General features: G+C 38.2%; 1 protein-coding gene across 3 annotated transcripts in view; it reads right to left on the bottom strand.

The window, feature by feature from the left end:
• Nucleotides 1-25,873, bottom strand: part of HIPK3 (homeodomain interacting protein kinase 3) — a 309,640-nt gene that overhangs the window by 92,810 nt on the left and 190,957 nt on the right. For all 3 annotated transcript variants that reach the window (XM_053720416.1, XM_053720417.1, XM_053720418.1), the window contains exons 5-9: nucleotides 23,266-23,352; nucleotides 21,809-21,993; nucleotides 13,378-13,528; nucleotides 9,553-9,676; nucleotides 5,239-5,360 (exon numbers count right to left, since the gene is read on the bottom strand). In XM_053720416.1, coding sequence (XP_053576391.1) covers nucleotides 5,239-5,360; nucleotides 9,553-9,676; nucleotides 13,378-13,528; nucleotides 21,809-21,993; nucleotides 23,266-23,352 — 669 coding nt within the window. The remainder of the gene's footprint in view (nucleotides 1-5,238; nucleotides 5,361-9,552; nucleotides 9,677-13,377; nucleotides 13,529-21,808; nucleotides 21,994-23,265; nucleotides 23,353-25,873) is intronic.

Raw genomic sequence — 25,873 nt, 5'->3', positions numbered from 1 at the left:
CCAACTTAAATTTAAACGTAATCACATCAGGTTCAGCTTGTTGAGAAATGTTCCCTGAATCTGTAATTTCTCCCTCAGACAAAACCTCCCTGGCCCCATCAGACTGGTTTAGGGGCCCTTCAGAACCATTATTATCAGCGTCGTCATGCTCTTCAGTATCTAAAACAGAGCAGTCGCGCTTACGCTGATAAGTGTGCATTTTGGCTAAAATGTTTTTGACAGAATTATCCATTACAGCCGTTAATTGTTGCATAGTAAGGAGTATTGGCGCGCTAGATGTACTAGGGGCCTCCTGAGTGGGCAAGACTCGTGTAGACGAAGGAGGGAATGATGCAGTACCATGCTTACTCCCCTCACTTGAGGAATCATCTTGGGCATCATTGTCATTGTCACATAAATCACATTTATTTAAATGAGAAGGAACTCTGGCTTCCCCACATTCAGAACACAGTCTATCTGGTAGTTCAGACATGTTAAACAGGCATAAACTTGATAACAAAGTACAAAAAACGTTTTAAAATAAAACCGTTACTGTCACTTTAAATTTTAAACTGAACACACTTTATTACTGCAATTGCGAAAAAATATGAAGGAATTGTTCAAAATTCACCAAAATTTCACCACAGTGTCTTAAAGCCTTAAAAGTATTGCACACCAAATTTGGAAGCTTTAACCCTTAAAATAACGGAACCGGAGCCGTTTTTAACTTTAACCCCTTTACAGTCCCTGGTATCTGCTTTGCTGAGACCCAACCAAGCCCAAAGGGGAATACGATACCAAATGACGCCTTCAGAAAGTCTTTTCTATGTATCAGAGCTCCTCACACATGCGACTGCATGTCATGCCTCTCAAAAACAAGTGCGCAACACCGGCGCGAAAATGAGGCTCTGCCTATGATTTGGGAAAGCCCCTAAAGAATAAGGTGTCTAAAAAAGTGCCTGCCGATATAATCTTATCAAAATACCCGGATTAAATGATTCCTCAAGGCTAAATATGTGTTAATAATGAATCGATTTAGCCCAGAAAAAGTCTACAGTCTTAATAAGCCCTTGTGAAGCCCTTATTTACTATCTTAAAGTGAAGGTAAAGTTACATGGTTTACCACACATCCAGGCATTGTATGACATTAACATATCCAGATTGCTATATTATTTTTTTTATAAAAATATTATTAACAGTTTTATTCTTATTGTTATAATTCCTACCGTTATCTAGCACGCTCCGCCCACCTTCCACTTCCTATCTCTCTTAGTGAGTTTATGTATAGAGCGGTCCCAACCACTCTATACGTAGCTGCAATGCGCGTTCACAAGCACCGAGCGCATTGCCCCTCCAATGGCAATTCAGCTATTCATTACCGTTTCATCATATTGAAAATTCTCAATCATACAAAGTTATTTTTGTTCATGGATAAAACGATTGATAACATTATTGTGTTATCAATCCGTTTTATCCATGAACAAAAATAGCTTTGTCTGATTGAGAATGTTCAATATAATGAAACTCTAATGAATTGCATTCTAAGTGTAAGGCATTGCTTCAGCACTCGGCAGCACTCACTCAGGCAGACTACAACGCAGAGGCTCTGCTCTTCTGTGCACACGCTAAGGGAGTCTCCTAGCACTGAACATGAATACCGCGCAATCCTCAGACACCCGTGCTGCTCAGGCACTGGCAAGCTTGTCCAATCAGTGCGCTGAAAAATTGACGTATCCGTGGTAATTTCTGTTTATTACAGAAACCGGGTAGGCGCATGCGCGCATCGGGAACGCGCAACTTGAGGCATAAAAAATGTCACGCATGCGCAAATCGATCTATACTCTAATGACGTAGCTGCCCGGCCGCCTAACGGCCAGAAAGTCAATTGGGAGATCACACAACGTGATCAGGACCTAAAAAAAAAAAAAAAAAACGGGTTGAATTGTAACTTGTAAAAAATTATATTTCATTGCTGATAAAATGTATTTAGAACGAACTTTCAAAAAAATCATGAATGAAACTACTATTGATTTTACATTAACTATTTAACTAAGTATAGTGAAGCATGTAACTTTACCTTCACTTTAATAAACATGGCTTACCGGATCCCATAGGGAAAATGACAGCTTCCAGCATTACATCGTCTTGTTAGAATGTGTCATACCTCAAGCAGCAAGAGACTGCTCACTGTTCCCCCAACTGAAGTTAATTCCTCTCAACAGTCCTGTGTGGAACAGCCATGGATTTTAGTAACGGTTGCTAAAATCATTTTCCTCATACAAACAGAAATCTTCATCTCTTTTCTGTTTCTGAGTAAATAGTACATACCAGCACTATTTTAAAATAACAAACTCTTGATTGAATAATAAAAACTACAGTTAAACACTAAAAAACTCTAAGCCATCTCCGTGGAGATGTTGCCTGTACAACGGCAAAGAGAATGACTGGGGTAGGCGGAGCCTAGGAGGGATCATGTGACCAGCTTTGCTGGGCTCTTTGCCATTTCCTGTTGGGGAAGAGAATATCCCACAAGTAAGGATGACGCCGTGGACCGGACACACCTATGTTGGAGAAATATTTATCCAACCTACACATTTTCTCTGGTATTGCAACTGTGTTACAATCATTCAGAGCCGCTAACACCTCCCCTAGTAATACACGGAGGTTTTCCAGCTTAAATTTAAAATTTGAAATATCTGAATCCAATCTGTTTGGATCAGAACCGTCAGCCGCAGAATGAAGCTCTCCGTCCTCATGTTCTGCAAGTTGTGACGCAGTATCTGACATGGCCCTAGCATTATCAGCGCACTCTGTTCTCACCCCAGAGTGATCACGCTTGCCTCTTAGCTCTGGTAATTTAGCCAAAACCTCAGTCATAACAGTAGCCATATCTTGTAATGTTATTTGTAATGGCCGCCCAGATGTACTGGGCGCCACAATATCGCGCACCTCCCGAGCGGGAGATGCAGGTACTGTCACGTGAGGCGAGTTAGTCGGCATAACTCTCCCCTCGTTGTTTGGTGAAATTTGTTCAATTTGTACAGATTGACTTTTATTTAAAGTAGCATCAATACAGTTAGTACATAAATTTCTATTGGGCTCCACTTTGGCGTTAGCACAAATAGTACAGGTCTCATCCTCTGAATCAGACATGTTTAACACACTAGCAACTAAACTAGCAACTTGGAAATATTATTCAAGTAAAATACAATGAAAAACGTACTGTGCCTAAGAAGCACAGAAGGATATATGACAGTTGAAATCAATAAACTGAAAGGTTACAGCATCAAACTTTGTGAAAACAAAACACAATTTTAGCAAAGGCTTGTTCCCATTAGCAAAGAATAACTAACCCTGATGGCATAAAAAGTTAAAGAATAAACGTTCTTTTATCACAGTCAACTACAATCTCACAGCTCTGTTGTGAAGATTACTTCCCTCAAACAAGCTTTGAAGACCCCTGAGTTCTGTAAGATGAACCGGAACATGCAGGAAAAAACAATGAGCTTCTGACTGAAATTTTTGATGCGTAGCAAAAAGCGCCAAAAAAGGCCCCTCCCCCTCACACACAACAGTGAGAGAGATCAGTAAACTGTCAGAATTAGATCAAGCAACTGCCAAGTGGAAAAATAGTGCCCAAACATTTTATTCACCCAGTACCTCAGAAAATGAAAACGCTTTTACATTCCAGCAAAAACGTTTAACATAAATTAAGAGTTATTAAAAAGCCTGTTGCTTGCAAATAGGCTAAAGTCTTATATACACAGTGTAATTCCAGTGAAGTACCATTCCCCAGAATACTCAAATGTAAAATATACATACATGATATTATATTGGTATGGCAGGATTTTCTCATCAATTCCATTGTCAGAAAATAAAAGCTGCTACATACCTCTTTGCAGATTAATCTGCCCGCTGTCCCCTGATCTGAAGTTTACCTCTCCTCAGATGGCCGAGAAACAGCAATATGATCTTAACTACTCCGGCTAAAATCATAGAAAAAACTCTGGTAGATTCTTCTTCAAACTCTACCAGAGAAGGAATAACACACTCCGGTGCTATTAAAAATAACAAACTTTTGATTGAAGAAATAAAACTAAATAAAATCACCATAGTCCTCTCACACATCCTATCTAGTCGTTGGGTGCAAGAGAATGACTGGGAGTGACGTAGAGGGGAGGAGCTATATGCAGCTCTGCTGGGTGAATCCTCTTGCACTTCCTGTTGGGGAGGAGTAATATCCCAGAAGTAATGATGACCCGTGGACTGATCACACTTAACAGAAGAAATATTCATATTTTCATGTTGGGTTAGCCCACTTGAGAATATGCGATCGGGTAAGAGTGCGAGTAGTATGTTTTTTTTTTTGCTCCATTGAGTTCTATGGGGGAAAAGGTTATCGCGCGTGCAATATTGTAAGGTTGGCTTTTTGTGCTCGTCTGTTTAGCGCGCAAGCAATGACTTGACTTTCAACTTGTAATATAAGCACAACCCGACACACAAAAAGCTTACTTCTAGCGCGGTTAACATTTGCGCAAGAGAAATAGAGCTCCATTTGTAATCTGGCCCTGTTTACCTTTATGTCAGCATTTGAAATGTAGTCTTTCTACCTATACTCAAGGTTTCTATACTTAAGTATAGACTATTGAAAAGTGGTGTAAACATAACCAGCAGAAGAAATAACACTCTGCATGGGGTGTAGGAAAGATAAGTAATAACATGTTGGTTTTCCATTGTTCTAAGTACTGCTGTGTGGTCTACATACAGAGATAATATAAAGCAGCATGTGTGTGTACATAAAGTGATAAAATAATGAAATCAACCCATTTTAATGGATTGTGGTTTCAAAGAAGAAAAATTGCTTTTTCATATACACAAATAAACAAAGCAATTTCTCATACATTTTATAATCTGCAATTGGCATAACAAGTAATTGGATATAGATTAAAGGAAAACAGTTTTACAGTATTCTGACCATTTCTTTTTTTTTTATCAATAAACATCAATGAGGCAAAAGAAAATGACTGATGATCACGAGACGTGAGGGGGGTTTAAAGCTCTGGTGTGTTGGGTGTCTGTTGCTTCCTGCTAGTAGTCAGGATGGGAATATTCCCACACATGATGACTTGCAGACTCTCACTATCTGATGAAAGCAATACCCTTTATAAAAGCACTACTGAGTATTTCTGTATTAAGTATAGGGTGCATCGTCAATTGCTTTGTTTATTAGGATTCATTGAGAATACCAGTGAAGCACACCTGTGTAAGGACTCCGGGTCTTATCTGTAAAGGCTGCATTGCTGGGGCCTGTGTCATCAATGGAACTGCGTTGTCCACTCGTACTGAGTAACTTGTAGGCTTCCCATGGTTTGGTGCTATTCCTGTTGAACAGATAAAGATACTCGAGTTTTGTAGCTCATAGGTCAACCACAACATTTAGAAAATTAAATAAACATATAAATAAAAAAAAATCCCTACATACAATATCCTTTGAAAATTAACTTTTCTACTTTTCTTGTTTTCCAGCAATAACACGTTTTCTGTAAAATAACCAGATCATTTAGAAAAACAATTATTTTTTTTTAAGTTTTTTTTTTTTATGAAAATGATAAATTTGAGCATATCAGTCGCATGCTCAAAGCCTTCAACTGTTTTAAAACTTACAATAAAGTCAAAATTAAACTTCAATTAACTGGATAGAGTATAATATTTTAAACAACTTTCTAAGTTACTTCTGTTATGTTGGCTTAATTCTCTTGGTATTCTTTGTTAAAGAGTAATCTTAGATGAGCTCAGGAGTGTGCACGTGTCTAGCCATCTAGCAGCAATATTATACTTAGATACAAACACTGCTGCCATAGATTGTTAAAGACACATGCACGCTACTGATCTCATAGTAACCTACCTAGCTTTACTTTTCAACACAGGATCTCAACAGAACAAAACAAATTTGATAATAAAAGTAAATTGGAAAGTGGTTATAAATCGTATGCTCTATCTGAATCATCAAACTTTAATTTTGACTGTACTGTGTCTTTAAACCCTTGTGTAAATGCACACTTGTTGGGAAAAAATGCTTCAAAGTGAATCTCAGATTTGCTCTTTTAAAATGAGGCTTGGAAGATAGAGCCTATCACAGACGGTATCATCCTGCTCTGCTGCGTTGAAACCTAAAGGGATATGAAACCCCACATTTTAATTCACTTCCATTATTAAATTTGCACTGTTCCCATTGTATTCTTTGTTGAAGAGTTAGCTAGTTAGGTATCTGAAACACTGTATGGCAGGAAATAGTGCTGCCATCTAGTGCTCTTGTTAATAGATAACATTCTTGCAAAACTGCTGCCAGATATTGCTCCTGAGCTTACGTCCCTGCTTTTCAACAAAAGATACAAACAGAAAGAAGACAATTAGATAATAGAAGTAAATTAGAAAGTTGCGTAAAGGGACACTCAAGACAAAATTAAACCTTCATTATTCAGATAGAGCAACAATTTTAAAAAACTTTTCAATTTGCTTTCAATAACAAAATGTGCAATCTTTTTATATTTACACTTTTTGAGTCACCAGCTCCTATTGACCCTGTGCAAGAATTCACAGAATATGCGTATATGTATTTGTGATTGGCTGATGGCTGTCACATGATACAGAGGGATTGGAAATAGACAAATTTGAAATTTGTCTGGAAAAAAAAAATCTACTGCTCATTTGAAGTTCAGACTAAGTGCTATTGCATTGTCTTGTTATTGTGCATTTGTTGTTTATGCAAATCTACTGTATTTACTGGTCCTTTAAAATTGTATGCTCATCTGAACCATGAAAGAACAATTTTGGGTTTCATGTCTGAGTAGCTTGGCCCAGAGTAAAAGTTGCAGTGTATGGAGAAGCATAAAGAACGGAGTAATTAAAAAGTTTCATCCCTATAAGCTGCAATTATTGGAATAGTGTTGGACTAGAAATGATGCAATAAACTGAACACATTACTTAAGTGTGTGTGTAGCGGAGGGTGCAGCAGTTCCCTGTGTGTAATACCAAATAATATCCTATTCTTCAAATCACTTATATATAAAATGAGACAAAAACTTGTGTAACACGTAAAAAAAAAAAACACAAGGAAATAGTGTCTCAGTTGAAAAATATTTTAATAAAGCATACAATATAGCCTGTTATCTCTTAAAGAGGCATAAAAGTCTTTTTTCTTCTTTGTTGCATTTAAGAGAGGTAATTTAAAAGGACAGTCTAAAGAAAATTAAACTTTCATGATTCAGATAGGGCATGCAATTTTAAACAACTGTCATGATACAATCATGAGGAGTAGTTGATACCTGGTTGAGCTACCCAGAGGGGGGTGTTATTTTGGTCTCGGCGTTGCCAGATTTAATGTGAACTGCTCTTTGTGTATAGGAATGCTGAGGTTTCAAGACCCCCTACCCCCTTCTCTTGGTGAATGGTACTTTGTGATACTGTGAGTTAAAGGGACAGTATACACCAATTTTCATATAACTGCATATAATAGACACTACTATAAAGAATAAGATGCAGATACTGATATAAAAATCCAGTATAAAACTGTTTAAAAACTTACTTAGAAGCTGTCACTTTGGCTCTGTTGAAAAGATAGTTGGAAAGCCCACTGCAAGTGGGAAATAAGACACTCCCCCCTCCCCCTTCTTTTGCATATGAAAAGACCCTTTACACAAACAGGAGCAAGCTGTAGAAGGTAGCTGACGGTATTCTCATAAAACTTTGGGGCTTGGTTAGGAGTCTGAATATCAGAGCAATGTTATTTAAAAATAAGCAAAACTATTTATTTTTTAATAACTTTATGGGCTATATAAATAGATCATCTACAAAACATTTATGCAAAGAAAAAATGAGTGTATAAAGTTTGGCTGATCGTAAATTATAACAAGGGTGGGGGCCTTGACAAGACAAAAGAGAAAGCAGAGTTTTAACTTGATATTACAGAGAAACTCTAGTCAGTACCAGAAGGAGTAACATCACTGACTGCAGGTTCTCCACATATCTCAAGGAACTTGGTAATAAGTTTAGATATTGTGTTATGTCCCAGTTTATTTTTAAGCATTGAATATTTGCATATATGTTATTTTTAATGTTTTTATAATTTGGCACTATGTAACCTCTACTGGTATTTTTGTTATTAAACATATAGAAAATCTTATTCTGTCTTTGGCCTCTAATATCTGAATTCACACTCTGAAGAGACAAGGCTAAAGGCACATTACCTAACTGTTAAACTGTGTGAGTTATTGAGGTTTCCAAGACACCCCCCTTTTATTCAGAGTTCTTGGTGGTGGCAGTGAGCATTAAAGGGACAGTCTAGTCCAAAATAAACTTTCATGATTCAGAAAGAGAATGTCATTTTAAACAATTTTCCAATTTACTTTTATCATCAATTTTGCTTTGTTCTCTTGGTATTTTTAGTTGAAAGTTAAACCTAGGAGGTTCATATGCTAATTTCTAAGCCCTTGAAGGCCGCCTCTTTTCTCAGAGCATTTTGACAGTTTTTCACCACTAGAAGGTATTGGTTCATGTGCGTCATATAGATAACACTGAGCTCACGCACGTGGAGCTCAGGTGAGCCAGCTCTGATTGGCTAAAATGGATGTCTGTCAAAAGAACTGAAATAAGGGGGCAGTTTGCAGAGGCTTAGATACAAGGTTATCACAAAGGTAAAAAGTGTATTTATATAACTGTATTGGTTGGGCAAAACTAGGGAATTAGTAGTAAAGGGATTATCTATCTTTTTAAACAATAAAATTTCTGGTGTAGACTGTCCCTTTAAGCTGGGGTGCTGTGGACAGGATTTGGGGGTTAATTTGGTGTCCCTTTAAGATCCTTTGTAGAGCTACAAGTTTTAGGGAACCAGTGGCTTAGTGCTATTAACCCCTTCATGACAACACCCCTCCCCTTATTCATGACAGTTGAGTGGAAAAGGCTTAATAGTCACAACAACTTTCCAATTTACTTAAATCATCAAATTTGCTTTGTTCTCTTGGTATTCTTTGTTGAAAGCTAAACTTGAGTAGGCTCATATGCTAATTGCTAAGCCCTTTAAGGCCGCATTGACAGTTTTTCCACAGCTAAACAGCGTTAGTTTGTGTGTGCCATATAGATATTGTGCTCACTCCTGTGGAGTTATTTATGGGTCAGCACTAATGTCTGTAAAAAGAAGTGAGATAAGGGGGCAGTCTTAGATACAATGTAAAAAGTATAATATAACCGTGTTGGTTATGCAAAACTGGGGAATGGGTAATAAAGGGATTATATATCTTTTTAAACAAAAGTTCTGGAATAGACTGTCCCTTTAACAAGAATAACAATTTTTATTTAAAGATTTTGTATGGAGAAGAAGAACAAAAATCTTATCAGCAATGGAAAATCCCAGAGTGATGGTTTTCCTACTATGTGAAAAATCTAAATAAACAGCATTCCTGGAAAAAATGCAATGAAAAAAAAATATATATATATAAGCCAGTTTTCTCTCATTTGCAGGACAGATATATTTTTGTTTCAAGTAGATTAGACACACTTAACTAGTGAAAAACATACCTTGAAGAGGTGGGGGGCACAGAATCAATGTTTGCTGGAACGCATCGTTACAACCAAATGGAGCACTTCCGGCCTGCAGTGGTATGCCAGAATGTATAACTGAATGACCAGATGATGTTAAACCCTGAAATGTGGACAAAGAGAACACTATTATGAAAAAGTGTAAAACTCTTAGGAAATTAAAAAAGGTTTATACATATTTAAAAAAAAAAAAAAGAGAAATAGAAAAAAAATTAACACAATTCACCAAAAACACAGCAAATAGATGAAACACGCTGTTCTGTATAAGTGAAAGAAAACAACATTCAGACACAAGAGGGCACTGCACCAAACTGGCTTTACACTGCTCTAAAAATCCCTCTGTGGAAAACAACTTCTTTGATTACATCATAAGGATTAATATAAAAGGTATTTTTATCCAATTTCTGAATGACGCTGCCTGTGCAGTGAAAACAAACATTCTAGACTGTGCAGTCCCACGTACAGGTTATATACAATTACCTAAGCTACAGGCACACTGGATTGTTATCCATTAAAGGGACATTGAACAATAAAATGCTAGATTGATGTATTTAAAGAAAAGATTAGTCTGAGAAAAACATTTAAATGGATTTATTAAAGTTTCATTAGCTGTTTAAATATTGACAAAATAAGTGTAAAATTAGTGTCTATAGAACATTGGAAGCTGCCATGTTGTAAATAATATAAATAGGTCACTAGAGTGTGCAGCCAATGGCTGTGTAGAATATTACAATGTTCTGCACTTCCATTTCTAACGGGAACTGAAAAGCTCACAATTTCAGAATAGAATTACAGGAAAAGGGGACAAAATAAATCATGAAAGTACATTGCTAAGTTTTTTTTATAAATATAATTTATCTTTTTATATATACCATCTCAAAGTGTTTAATGTCCCTTTAACATCTAAACCCTTAGCTGGCAGATATAAATATATAATATATATAACATTAAAGTAAAGATTAACATTACATTTCTGCTGTCTAATCTGAGTAAACTGATACAAGATGTATAAGCATAAAAAGACATGATCAATTAGTTATTGTTTAAAGGGACATAGAAGTCAAAATTAAGCGTTCTCTATTTAGACAGAACATTATTATACATAAATGCTCACAGTGTGCACTTTCTGAGGCTACTTCAGTATGCTTTCATGTAAAGAAGTTAATGGGACAAAAAAAAAGGGCAAAAAGAAAGTGCTTTAATCTGTTAAAGCATTTTATTATTGCACTGTTTCTGGCATATAACTATGTATTTAACCCATGCAAATGTGGTAAACACATGATTAAATTCAACTCCAAAGCAGCAATTCACTACTGAGAGCTAGGTGAACACATTGGGTGATCCAAGCACAAGAGGCCTGTGTGTAGCCACAAGTCAGCGGCTAGCTGTCAGTAGTGCATTGCGGCTCCTCAGCATACCTGCACATGCATTTCAACAAAGGATACCAAATGAAATAAGTAAATTTGATTACAGAAGTACATTTAAATAAGTCTCTTTCAATTTTGTGGTCTAACTGAATCACGGCAGTTTAGTTTTAATATCTATATCCCTTTAAAAGGATTCCCAAAGGAAAAGGTAAATTTGAGTTATTAAATTTTTCAGTGTTTGTTTCACAAATGATAATTAAATCAATTTATGCAAATGTGTGCTTTTGATAGTTTAAGTAACGTTTATAAATAACAGAAAATGTTATAATGTTGCAACGTATTACCCTGCCCTCACCCGGCTGCATAATAATGCCAAACGGCTGGCAAAAAAACACTGCAAATGGTTAAATTAGTAGCAGACTGCTCAAGGTGGCATCTATCATATGCCCAAAAACACAACATCAATCTAAAAGTTTTGAATATTCATACAAATGAGAACATCCAATAACTATTATAGTGAGCATTAGAAGAGACCATTTTAAATCTAATACTTTGTAGGCTCCCTTTACAATATTATTTCATTTTATAATGCTTTAAATTGTTTCTGATTCTTTAAGCAAACACCATTTTTGTTAAAAATACAGGGACAACTAGCTATGGATTTAAATATGTAATTTAATTAATAATCAGGAATAAATGCTTCTATTATTCAACTGTTTGGTTGTGTTTAGATTACACAAATGTTTACAACTGGTTTTATATCCCATGCAAGCAGCCTCTTACTTTTATAACTGCCAATAAGTGACTTATTGGTTGGTGTATAGTGTGGCTGACTTGTAAGGGATCTTATTTCTTAAGACTATGGGGTCAATAACAAAGGCAGGAATAGTACTTCTATAAAGACATGAAGCGTAAAGCAGTATTGCTACACACAAAAAATGTCAAAAAAGTACAAAGCTATACTACATTACAATATATAATAAATCCAAGGTGTCCTTAGGATCTAATGTAATCACTTCAAGGTGTCCTGTAACAAAGTGCCATATATTTTTTATTGTAACCTGAATATTCTTTATAGAAATCAAATTTAAAAGGGATATGAAACCCAATTTTTTTCTTTCATGATTCAGATAGAGCACGCGATTTTAAGCAACTTTCTAATTTACCCCTATTATCAATTTTTCATCGTTCTCTTGGTATCTTTATTTGAAATAGCAGAAATGTAAATTTAGAAGCCAGCCCATTTTATATTCAGCACCTGGACAGCGCTTGCTGATTGGTGGCTAAACTTACCTACCATATATAATAGGGGTAAATTAAAAAGTTGCTTAAATATCGCATGCTCTATCTAAATCGTGAAAGACAAAATTTGGGTTTCATATGCCTTTAAAAAGGGACACTGAACCCAATTTTTTTCTTTCATGATTCAGATAAAGCATGCAATTTTAAGCAACTTTCTAATTTACTCCTATTATCAAAAATTGTCTGGCTCCTTAGCTTAGATGCCTTCTTTTTCAAATAAAGATAGCAAGAGAACGAAAAAAAAAATAATAGGAGTAAATAAGAAAGTTGCTTAAAATTGCATGCTCTATCTGAATCCTGAAGAAAAAAAATTGCATTTAGTATCCCTTTAAGGTTAAAAAAGTAACAGAGGGAGAAATTAAAGGGACATAAAACAAGTTGGGATAGAGACAAATTATAATATCTACTTTAATTACTTTACCTGCAACTTTATACTGCAGTGCCTCACCATTAACCCTTTCTTTTTAGGTTCTGAATTGTAAAGCTCTAACTCCCCCCACACATTTCCTTCTATGGATGTATCTATATTTATTGTTATTTTGGTAGAATGCTGCAAAAGTAAATAGGGATTATCTGCTGGAGCATGCCTAGAAGCTGGGAACTCAGTTGAAATACAACAACTGTGTCTAAACACTGATAAGAGGGGGCAGAGTTGGCTTCTCCAGGCAGTTCAGCGATTTAATTTATTTTTGAAAATTATTTTAAAATACTTGCCAGCAAATTTTTAACAAATTATTTTAAATTATTAAGCCCTTTTAGGATATGCACAGATCTCAACCTGTTTTATATCCCTTTAATCAAGAAGAAGCCTGCCTTGTGATGAAGACAGACAGATGAGAAGCAAAAATCTATTTTTTTAATGGGACATAAAAGTGGCAGATGAAGTACATGGACGCACATTTCTAATAACAATCGGAAGCATTTTGTAAAAAAAGTTTGCTAGTAAAATTGTTTTATTACACATGATTTAACATTTTATATAAAAATCTCAAGGTGTTTACCGTCCCTTTAAACCTGAATTAAAAAAAACAGAATGTGTGAAAATATTATAGCAAGTATTACTAAAATTAAAAACGGTCTGTGTTAAATGAATCTCATGAGTCTTTGGAATATTTATGAGTTTCATTCCACTTACCTGACCTCTAACGGTACCAATTTTGGTAAAACCAGCCGTCACATTGGCTGAGACGACTGGTCTCATGACAGATGTTTTATTGCGATTAGCGCTATCACCCATGTTAGATCGTGACTTGCAAACATCCATGATATGGAAACAGGATTTCACACTGCCAAAAAAAAAGAGAAAGTTAATACTGCTTGTTTTACATTAAATATTCTTCTTCACAGACAAACAGGAAGATGGTATAGGAAAACAACTGTTAGAAATAAATATATTACATTTAAAATATCAAAAAGTATTTTCTCGCAATTTGACTCTCCACCTTGACAACCAATAGCAAAACAATAGTATAAGGTTACAGGAACTAATGCACATGCCCACTCCAATATATATATATATATATATATATTGTGTTCCATGATGTAGACTTTTACTTATTGATAAATTTCTTCAATTTCAAAGAAGCATATTAAGCTGTTTGTATATTGTGTTTGCTGCCTTGTGCAGTAGCAGTAGTCTAGAAAACTGTTTTCACATACAGCCAATCCTGAATCTATTTGGGGAGAGGATTAAGAACGAAAGAAAAAAATTCAGCTCCAATATAAACCTCCAGGATCCTTGCTGAGGACACACATACACATATATATATATATATATATATATATATATATTTTAATCATATATATATCTGTATGAGATTTTGCTAGTTGAAAAGATGACGCCTGAACTAAGATATCGTCCAGGTAAGGAGCCACCACAATTCCATGAGACCCGACTACTGCCAAAAGCACCGCCAGAACCTTTGTGAAGATTGTGGGAGCCGTGGCAAGGCCAAACGGAAGAGCAACAAATTGAATGTGCTCTTCTAGAAAAGCAAATCTCAGATACTGGTAATGATCCATGTGAATGGGAACATGGAGATATGTGTCCTTCAGATCTATGGTGGTCATGAACGGACCCTTTTGGACCAAAGGAAGAATGGACCGAATGGTCTCCATCTTGAAGGACAGTACCTTGAGAAACTTGTTGAGACATTTTAGGTCTAAAATGGGTCAAAAAGTTCCCTCTTTTTTGGGAACCACAAAGTTCCCTCTTTTTTGGGAACCACAAAAAATTTTTTAATAGAATCCTAGACCCTGTTCCTTTACTGGAAATGGAACAATCACTCCCAGGGAAGAAAGATCCTGAACGGATCTTAAGAATGCCTCTCTTTTTACCTGATCTGCAGAAAATCTTGAGAGGAGAAATCTGCTCCTGGGAGGACAAGTCTTGAATTCTATTTTGTAACCCTGAGATACTATATCCACAGCCCAAGAGTCTGAGATATCGCTTATCCAAGCTTGATGAAACAAGGAAAGTCTGCCCCTTCATACTGACTTAGTTTCAGATGAAGGTTTCTTTAACTGCTTCCCCTTATTCCAAGTCTGTTTGGATCTCCAAGAGGACTTGGACTGCTCCGGCTTGGAGGAGGAAGATGGAGACTTTTGACCCTTGAAGCTATGAAAGGAATGAAAAACGAAATGTACGCTTACCTGATAAATGTATTTCTTTCTTGACACAGTGAGTCCACGGATCATCATCAATTACTGTTGGGAATATCCCTCCTGGCCAGCAGTAGGCGGCAAAGAGCACCACAGCAAAGCTGTTAAATATCACTCCCCTACCCACAATCCTCCAGTCATTATCTTTGCCTGTAGTGCAAGGAGATGGTGAAGTTTAGGTGTCTGATGAGAAGTTTTCTTCAATCAAGATTTTTTTTTTTTTTTTTTTTTTTTAGCAGAGTAAGTTTACTCTGTTCTTTTCTGGGGTCTAGCCTAGTCCACATCAGTCTCTTCAGTAGGACAGTGGTGACTTTTGAGCACTTGAGAACTTGTGAGGTACAATCCTCACCGTGTTTTCTCAAGAATCTGCTGTCCTAACTAGAAAACCTGAGAAGTTTAATCAGTTTTTCTCTCTTCACAGGTATTAATTATATATATATATATATACATATACATATATACATATATACACATACATATTTATATTGCTGGCACTTGTTACAGCTAAAAGCTGTCTTATTTAATATAGGACTTTATTAAGCCTTCATGTTTGGGGTTTCTTTTAGGCAGTTTGGGCATTTAGACTGTGAGGTGATTTATGGCGGCTCAGTGTGTTATAGTAGTTTTTATACTTTAACTTTTGGTCATGGAGATTACTGTTGTAAGCCGTTTTGTTCGGCAGTTAGGGGTCTGTAACTGCTCTGTATTTGAAAATGAGCTTTAGGACAGGTAGGCACATCAGTAAAGCTACTGAGGTGTATAGGTAGCCTGAGGTCTATTTGGTTTGTTGCGCTAACACACATTTCTATTTAAAGACACAGTACACATTTATTTTTTATTTTCAAATAAAGAATTTTTACACTTTATCCTTATTTATTACATAAGATGGATCAAGAGGCTTTTCAAACATTATCCCAGGTGAAGTTGCTGCTTGTCAGTTATGTTTTAATGCTCAGGTGGAACCCCCAGTTCCTTTTTGTTCCTCATGCATTGAGAGAACTTTAAGTTATAGAGATACAATATTTGACCATGAGCTACCATTACCCCAGGCAAATGCTGTTCAGGTGTCTCCTGTTGCAGATATGCCACAGTTTTCTCCATAAGCGTCCCAACTTTTTCAGTCTCCACATACAGTGCCCTGTGTTTCCTCTTGCAATCCTGTAGGATTTTCTCTACAAGAGATTGCTTCCCAGGTATCCCTTGCGGTATCTGATGCCTTGTCAGCTTTCCCCATGTTGCAGGGAAGGCATAAAATGAAAATTAAGGAAACAGTAAGGTTTATGATCAAGTTCTGGCTATCCAGAGTGTCCCTTCCCATAAGCCTGAGGAAGAAGACATGTCGGTAGCATCTGAGGGGGAAATCTCAGACTCAGACAGTGTAATTCCTTCTTCTGATGCTGAAGTGGTATCCTTCAGATTTAAGCTAGAACACCTTCGCTTACTACTTAAGATATTCCCTCTGCGGTGGAGGTTTTTCCGGTTCCTGACCGTGCTGCGGAGATTATTGCTCGAGAATGGGAAAGACCTGGTATTCCCTTTTCTCCATCTCCTACTTTTAAGAAGATGTTTCCTATAGTGGATTCTATTAAGGAGTCGTGGCAGACGGTTCCTAAGGTAGAAGAAGCGATCTCCACTTTTGCCAAGAGGACTACTATTCCCATAGAGGATAGTTTTAAATATCCAATGGATACAAAATTGGAGGCTTTACTAAAAAAGATGCATGTCCACCGGGGTCTACAATGGCAACCTGCGGTGTGTATCGCCACTGTTACCAGCGCTGCAGCTTACTGGTTTAATGCGTTGTCTGAATTTTTTCAGACGGATACCCCTCTTGAGGAGATCCAGGACAGGATTAAGGCTCTCAAGTTAGCCAATTCCTTCATTACAGATGCTTCCTTACAGGTTATTAAACTGGGAGCCAAAATTTCTGGTTTTGCAGTCCTAGCCTGCAGGGCCTTGTGGTTGGAGTCCTGGTCTGCGGATGTTTCATCTAAATCTAAGCTCATGGCTATCCCTTACAAGGGTAAGGCCTTGTTTGGCGGTAATTATCTCAGACATTACTGGAGGGAATGGTTCTTTTCTTCCTCAAGATAAAAAGAATAAGCATAAGGGTCGACTGAGTAATTTCCGTTCCTTTCGTAACTTTTTTTTCCCAGGCTTTCAGGAAAGGGGTCTAGGATTATATTCAAATCTGTTCATAGTTCCCAAAAAGGAAGGAAGTTTTCGACCAATCCTAGATCTAAAATGTTTAAACAAGTTTCTCAGAGTGCCATCCTTCAAGATGGAGACTATACGCTCCATTCTTCCCTTGGTACAAGAGGGTCAGTTCATGAGAACCATAGACCTAAAGAATGCATACCTTCATGTTCCAATTCACAAGGACCATCACAAGTTTCTGAGATTCGCCTTTTTGGACAATCATTTCCAGTTCGTGGCCCTTCCATTCGGCCTTGCCACAGCTCCCAGAATTTTTTCAAAGGCTCTGGGGGCTCTTTTAGCTGTACTTCGATCTTGGGGCATTGCAGTGGCACCTTATCTGGACAACATTCTGGTTCAGGCACCATCTTTGCAACAAGCAGAATCTCATGCGGAGATCTTGTTGTCTTTTCTTCGATCCCACGGATGGAAGGTGAATCGGGAAAAAAGTTCTGGTTTCAGCTACAAGGGTCGTATTTTTGGGGACCATAATAGACTCCCTGTTAATGAAGATTTTTCTTGCGGAGGTCAGAAAAAGAAAGATTTTCGACTCTTGTCTGGTCCTTCAGTCCTCTCCATGGCCGTCAGTGGCTCAATGTATGGTGGTAATCTGTCTGATGGTGGCTTCCATTGACATCATTCCGTTTGCTCGGTTCCATCTCAGACCTCTGCAGTTATGCATGCTCAGACAATGGAACAGGGACTATACGAACCTGTCTCCGCGTGTAGATCTAGATCAGGCGTCAATAGACTCTTCCGTGGCTTTCTCAGGATCATCTCTCCCAGGGTACTTGCTTCCGCAGACCCTCCTGGGTGATTGTGACCACGGATGCTAGCCTTCTAGGTTGGGGAGCAGTATGGGGCTTGTTGAAGGCTCAGGGCTTATTGTCCCAGGAGGAGTCTGTTCTGACCATAAACATCTTTGAGCTGAGAGCAATCTTCAATGCTCTTCTGGCCTCGCCTCAGAAAGCCTTAGCCCGGTTCATCAGATTCCAGTCGGACAACATAACCTCGGTGGCCTACATCAATCACCAGGGGGGAACTGAGTTCCTTGGCCATGACAGAGGTGGCCCGAATTTTTCAGTGGGCTGAGAGCCACAACTGCTGTCTTTCTGCGATCCACATCCCAGGAGTGGACAATTGAGAAGCGGATTTTCTGAGCAGAGACATTTCATCCTGGGGAGTGGTAACTTCATTCGGATGCATTTTCCAGCTTGACCCTCAAGTGGGGGCAGCCGGAGTTGGATCTCACGGCTTCCTGTCAGAATGCCAAACTTCCGAGATACGGCTCGAGATCAAGAGATCAATGCTCTGGCAGTTCCTTGGAACTTCAGTCTAGCATACCTGTTTCCTCCATTCACTCTCCTTCCAAGAGTCATTGCTCGAATCAAGCAGAAGAGGGTGTCTCTAATTCTCATAGCCCCGGCGTGGCGTCACAGGATTTGGTATGCAGACCTAGTGGAAATGTCATCCTTGAAAGGTAGCGACAAGAGCTTGGACTTGGAGGTAACATCAGCTGACCAACATTTTAGCCACAGAGCCCTGCGGGCTAGAACAGTGAAGCCAGACATCTTGGCTCCCAGTCTAATGACTTGCATGCTGGCATCAGAGATAAAGGAATTAGCCAGCTTGAGAGCCTTGATCCCATCTTGGTTCTCCTCTAACAAAGTCTCTTCTAAAATTAGCTCAGACAAAGCGTCACACCAATAAGATGCTGCGCTTGTTACAGTAGCAATACAAATGGCAGGCTGCGATTGTAATCCCTGATGAACATACATTTTCTTTAAATAAGCTTCCAGCTTTTTATCCATGGGATCCTTAAAGGAACAGCTATCCTCTATAGGAATCGTGGTTCTCTTGGCCAGAGTGGAAATAGCTCCTTCCACCTTAAGCACAGTGCACCATGAGTCCTTAATGGAGTCAGCAACAGAAAAAAATCTTCTTAAAAACAGGAGAAGGGGAAAAGGGAACCCCTGGCGTATCCCATTCCTGAGAAATGATCTCCAACACACAGTCTGGGACAGGAAATACTTCCCCGGGAGCTGGAACATCATAGTATTTATTAAGCTTACTAGATTTTTTAGGGTTGACAGAGACTGGAGTCGCCCAAAGTAGCTAGTACCTCCTTTAGAAGTAAACGAAGATGTTCAAGCTTAAATCTGAAGCTTACTTCTTCAGAATTAGTCAAAGGATTTATACTGTCCGAATCCGAGATCTCACCCTCAGAAGTTACCGAGGTATCCTCCTCATCAGACTTATGGGGTCAACCTTTGCAGCAGAAGATGGGACAGACACCTTACTATCAGAATATTTTTTTTATTTCCTTTTGCGCTTCCCCATCATGGGAAAAGCAGATAAAGCCACAGATACCGCAGAAGATATCTGTGCAGCAAAATCTATTGGCAAATACACTCCTCCAGGAGTCTGAGAGGAACTGCAGGGCACTGTATGTGAGGCCATAGAGGCCTGGGACGTTTGAGGAGAAAGCTGTGGCATATCCTGAACAGCATCGTCCTTGGAGACATTAGGCTCAGAAGGCAGTAATTTATCTTTAAACTTAAGCGTCCTGGTTAAGCAAACACAAAAAAACATTTATTAAGGGAAACTGAATAAAAAGCAACTTGAAAATGCCTGTTGTCACTTTAAAAATGAAAAAGTATTGACAGAGCACAAAAGCGGTAACAGAAAAATAAAAGTTTGCCCCTGTACAACTCAGCCAGCTTGAGGTGCCCTACCTGAACCTTTACCAAGTTCAATAAACTCTCCTGCAGATCGGTCAAACGAGTCGTTACAGAAGAAAGCTCACATCGAAATGACTCCGCTCCGAAAGTCAAACAGAAGGGCAGGGAAGGGGAGTCAATTGAACGTCAGGAAAAGAAACTGCGCAGCAGAGTAAAAAGCGGGCGTTTCTTAAAGTCCCTCTGAAACCGCACTAAAATTCTACTTTGCGCATTTAATAAATATAAAATTGAGCCCCAGAGATATCATCCCAAACACAGTAAGGGAAGCTATTAACCCCTTAGTCTCCCCACATACACAAGTGCCTGCAAACTGAACCAAAAAAGTCCTACACCAAGGATTACATATGTCCCAAAATAATAATGCAGAAATAATTTTTCGAAGTGCAAGTCTCCCATACCTAGAAGACAAAAGCACTTACCTGTATATTGAACTGTCGGGCAGGGAGATAGCTCACAAGGTGTGAAAGGATATATACCCCTTACAGAGACCTGTAGAAAAAGAAAGAACAGAGTAACCAACTCTGGCTTTCTATAACTAGGGTAGCAATCATGTTAGAACTGCTTAAAAGCCACCACTACTCTTACTCAAGAGACTGACGTGGACACAGCTAAACCACAATCCTTACTTGCAGGGAAAAGTACCCATTAAAGGAATAAAAATCTTCACACCAACTTCACGTCCTCCATTCACAGAGGCAAAGAGAATGACTGGGGGTTATGGGTAAGGGAAGTGACACTTAACAGCTTTGCTGGGGTGCTCTTTGCCTCCTCCTGCTGGCCAAGAGTGAATATCCCACTAGTAATTGGAATGACATTGTGGACTCTTCATGTCTTATGAAAGAAACAACAAGCTTCTTGTCATTGGTTCACCAGATGTGCTCAGCTAGCTCCTAGTAGAGTACTGCTGCTCAAATCTACCAAAGTAGATTATAGTTTATATACAACAAGAGAACAGTAGAACAGTTGAGTTTGTGGTTCTCAAAGATAGAAACAAGGTGCTTAATTTTACTTTGTGAGAAAGGACAATAGAATGTAAGGTTATCTCACTGACACAAAAATTATCCTAGGCCTTCTCTATACAGTGTTTGCAATAAGATAGTCGAGTTGTGGTGGAAGACAACGTGAAATTGAAAGCCGGCCCTGAAATGTCACCACAGGAGTGAAAAGGTGAAAAGCCCATGAAGCCAATGTAAGTAGTAAAATGTTAAAGTATTTATGATCAACTGTAGACCACTCACAATCGAATTCCTTTAGCACCACAACAAAGCTTTTCGTTCAACAACTGTATAGTCGACACTCTATAGTTTATTATAGGCAATACAAAGTAAACTGTAGTGTCTCCAAGCAATATTGCAAGAGAAGCACCAATCTTTTTATATTGGTAGTGATGATCACAAAAGTCACAGCCACATTACAAAATATAAACTTCTCCAGCATACATAACAACCCTTTAGTTTCAAAGGTTAAAAAAAAAAAACACAAATTGAGAAGCAGTGTCACAGATCGGTGGTGGCACACTCACTGCACCAATACCACATCTGGCAGTGACAATCTAGGGGACCAGGGTAACAAGGGGTTAATTACTCTCAAACCTCTATTCACTTCAACACACTTTCCCCTAGATATCAGAAAATGTGTACTTACTTCTCAAATCACTATGACTTTAATCAGTAACACTAATATACAACACAGGGTTAACCAATCAAACTATTTACTCCAGACAGGGCTAAACACCAGCCCCTGCCTACAATTCTGTCACACACAGAACTATTTGTCCAGCTGTGACATTAGGGAGAGTGCCAGCATTAAGGGTTAACCTCCCAGGACTTCCTAACTTATACATATAAGAATACAAATAAAGTGAGTGAGGGTACATCGAATATATGCCAAGCAAATAATAATGCTGTAGGGAAAAAGTGGCATGCAGGAATAACTGCCAATCAATAGAGCGGTTAGAGGACAACTTACTGGTTGCTGTGGGGAAAATCTAAGAGGTGCGCCATGGTAACAAACGAGTGGCTCAGGGTGTCAGCTGGACTGATTCTCAAATCAGCATCAATCAACAACATTTTCTTCAACAGGCCGACAAATTCTCTCCTATCTGCTTTCTCAGCCAATAAGTCACTACCATCCAGATCCATCACCATGTTCACCTGCAAGAAAGAAAACATAATAAATTTGTTAACAAATGTTCATATAGAAAGTGAACATTAAACTCTGAAAACAGTAGGCACATGCATTTGTTGATTCGTAAGTGAAATGCGTGCTTAAAGGGACAGTATACACCAATTTTCATATAACTGCATGTAATAGACACTACTATAAGAAGAATATGCACAGATACTGATATAAAAATCCAGTATAAAACCGTTTAAAAACGTACTTAGAAACTTTCAGATTAGCTCTGTTTAAATGGTTACTGGAACACCCACTGCAAGTGGGAAATATCAGACCCTCCCCTTCCCCTTGCATATGAAAAGACTCTTTACACAAACAGAAGCAAGCTGGAGTAGGTATACGTCGGTATTCTCCTAAAGCTTTGGAGCTTGGTTAGGAGTCTGAAAATCAGAGCAATGTTATTTAAAAATAAGCAAAACTATCCATTTAAAAAAACTAAAAAAAACTTTATAGGCTATATAAATAGATCATCTACAAAACATTTATGCAAAGAAAAAACAAGTGTATAATGTCCCTTTAAAGAACCCCTCAATGCAATAGAACTGCATAATTAACAAGTGCATAATAAAAAAGACAATGATTTAACACCTATACCCTGTTAGCTTGTGCACATGCTCAGTAGGCTCTTGCTCCCCAGAAAAGGTAAATATTGGAAGTAAATTGGAAATGGTCTTAAAACTACATACTCTGTCTGAATCATAAAAGTTTATTTTGCCTTGAGTGTTCCTTTAATATGGCTGCGAGCACCGGCATTCAGCTATTTTCAGTGCTAGATTTATTTGTATAATATGGATTTACAAAGATGTGTGTGTTGCACTCTCTCACAAATAAATTTAGTTTTGAAAATGGCTAAATGCTCCTGCCCATGGCCGTATTTGGAATTTGTTTCACACACAAAACAACTAATGCAAATGCCTAGTTAGTGAACAGTTATATTATTACTGCGTGCCAATGCAAAAGTAATTGTGACACAAATAAAGCGCTCGTATTTAAAATGTATTCAACTGGATGGATATCACAAAAAATAAAAGGTTTATAAAACATGCCAAAAAAAAAAAAGGAAAAAAAAAAAAGGAAAAATAACCTTGGATTTTTATTGAATAAAATACATAATAGTCAAACTAAGAAAAAACAAACATGAAAAGGCATTTTTTGTAACTTCCTCTAGCCCATATTAAAGCAAGTATATCTCTGTGTATAGATCATATAGGTATTGTGTCAAAAACATTTTTTATAGCAATACTTACATGCACTATGTCATCCAAACTATTGAAAATATACTTTCTGGCTTCTTTCGATTTCATTCCGGTTTCAGATTCATGCTCCTCTAAGGTCTGTTGTAAAGAAAGAAAGCAGTAAACCTACTGATATTTTGGAACGCTGCCTCCTAACAAAGCAATGTATCATCTGCAGATGGGAATACAATTGCTTAATTACTTTAAAGTGACAGATTTGCCCTTAAGAGACTCGTTAAAAACAAGTTTGCTTTCAAAGACCAATACAAATTATTTCTAAGAATTACACCAGGTATTTCCCACTCCCCATATTTTTAAAGTGTGTTAAATAGAAACAACAAAAAAGCTGTATAAAGTGATAGTAAACTCTTCCCCTTTATGAAAACAGATATGTTATGTTAGTAATATTTTAGATGGAGTTTAATTCAACAATTGTAATGAAAATGCGCTATAACTTACTTTTTAATGTAGAGCTAAAATTCAAATAAGCCAAGCTCCATCCATCCACTTCAAAAGTAATTTTTTCTGTGAGCTAAAGGTTTTAACTGTTCTCCAATCAGCGCTCTCGCCTTTGGGCACTTTTTTGTAGCTAGAGTGCTGATTGGAGAATAGCTCAAACTGCTTGCTCACAAAAAATATGACTTTTGAAGTGTATGGCCAGAGCGTGGGTATTTGAATTTCATATCTATATTAAAAAGTAAGTTATAGCGCATCTTCATTACAACTGATTAAACTCCATCTAGAATATCACTAACAGTCTGGATCTGTTTTCATAAAGGGGAGAGTTTACCCTCACTTTAAAAACAGAATTTATGTTTACCTGATAAATTTCTTTCTCCAACGGTGTGTCCGGTCCACGGCGTCATCCTTACTTGTGGGATATTCTCTTCCCCAACAGGAAATGGCAAAGAGCCCAGCAAAGCTGGTCACATGATCCCTCCTAGGCTCCGCCTACCCCAGTCATTCGACCGACGTTAAGGAGGAATATTTGCATAGGAGAAACCATATGGTACCGTGGTGACTGTAGTTAAAGAAAATAAAATATCAGACCTGATTAAAAAAACCAGGGCGGGCCGTGGACCGGACACACCGTTGGAGAAAGAAATTTATCAGGTAAACATAAATTCTGTTTTCTCCAACATAGGTGTGTCCGGTCCACGGCGTCATCCTTACTTGTGGGAACCAATACCAAAGCTTTAGGACACGGATGAAGGGAGGGAGCAAATCAGGTCACCTAAATGGAAGGCACCACGGCTTGCAAAACCTTTCTCCCAAAAATAGCCTCAGAAGAAGCAAAAGTATCAAACTTGTAAAATTTGGTAAAAGTGTGCAGTGAAGACCAAGTCGCTGCCCTACATATCTGATCAACAGAAGCCTCGTTCTTGAAGGCCCATGTGGAAGCCACAGCCCTAGTGGAATGAGCTGTGATTCTTTCGGGAGGCTGCCGTCCGGCAGTCTCGTAAGCCAATCTGATGATGCTTTTAATCCAAAAAGAGAGAGAGGTAGAAGTTGCTTTTTGACCTCTCCTTTTACCTGAATAAACAACAAACAAGGAAGATGTTTGTCTAAAATCCTTTGTAGCATCTAAATAGAATTTTAGAGCGCGAACAACATCCAAATTGTGCAACAAACGTTCCTTCTTTGAAACTGGTTTTGGACACAGAGAAGGTACGATAATCTCCTGGTTAATGTTTTTGTTAGAAACAACTTTTGGAAGAAAACCAGGTTTAGTACGTAAAACCACCTTATCTGCATGGAACACCAGATAAGGAGGAGAACACTGCAGAGCAGATAATTCTGAGACTCTTCTAGCAGAAGAAATCGCAACTAAAAACAAAACTTTCCAAGATAATAACTTAATATCAACGGAATGTAAGAGTTCAAACGGAACCCCCTGAAGAACTGAAAGAACTAAATTGAGACTCCAAGGAGGAGTCAAAGGTTTGTAAACAGGCTTGATTCTAACCAGAGCCTGAACAAAGGCTTGAACATCTGGCACAGCTGCCAGCTTTTTGTGAAGTAATACCGACAAGGCAGAAATCTGTCCCTTCAGGGAACTTGCAGATAATCCTTTTTCCAATCCTTCTTGAAGGAAGGATAGAATCCTAGGAATCTTAACCTTGTCCCAAGGGAATCCTTTAGATTCACACCAACAGATATATTTTTTCCAAATTTTGTGGTAAATCTTTCTAGTCACAGGCTTTCTGGCCTGAACAAGAGTATCGATAACAGAATCTGAGAATCCTCGCTTCGATAAAATCAAGCGTTCAATCTCCAAGCAGTCAGCTGGAGTGAAACCAGATTCGGATGTTCGAACGGACCCTGAACAAGAAGGTCTCGTCTCAAAGGTAGCTTCCAAGGTGGAGCCGATGACATATTCACCAGATCTGCATACCAAGTCCTGCGTGGCCACGCAGGAGCTATCAAGATCACCGACGCCCTCTCCTGCTTGATCCTGGCTATCAGCCTGGGGATGAGAGGAAATGGCGGGAACACATAAGCTAGTTTGAAGGTCCAAGGTGCTACTAGTGCATCCACTAGAGCCGCCTTGGGATCCCTGGATCTGGCCCCGTAGCAAGGAACTTTGAAGTTCTGACGAGAGGCCATCAGATCCATGTCT

This window comes from Bombina bombina, chromosome 7 (assembly GCF_027579735.1).
Source record: "Bombina bombina isolate aBomBom1 chromosome 7, aBomBom1.pri, whole genome shotgun sequence".
NCBI lineage: Eukaryota > Metazoa > Chordata > Amphibia > Anura > Bombinatoridae > Bombina > Bombina bombina.
Note: the sequence above shows the minus strand (reverse complement) of the source record. Positions and strands in the feature narration are given on the sequence as shown.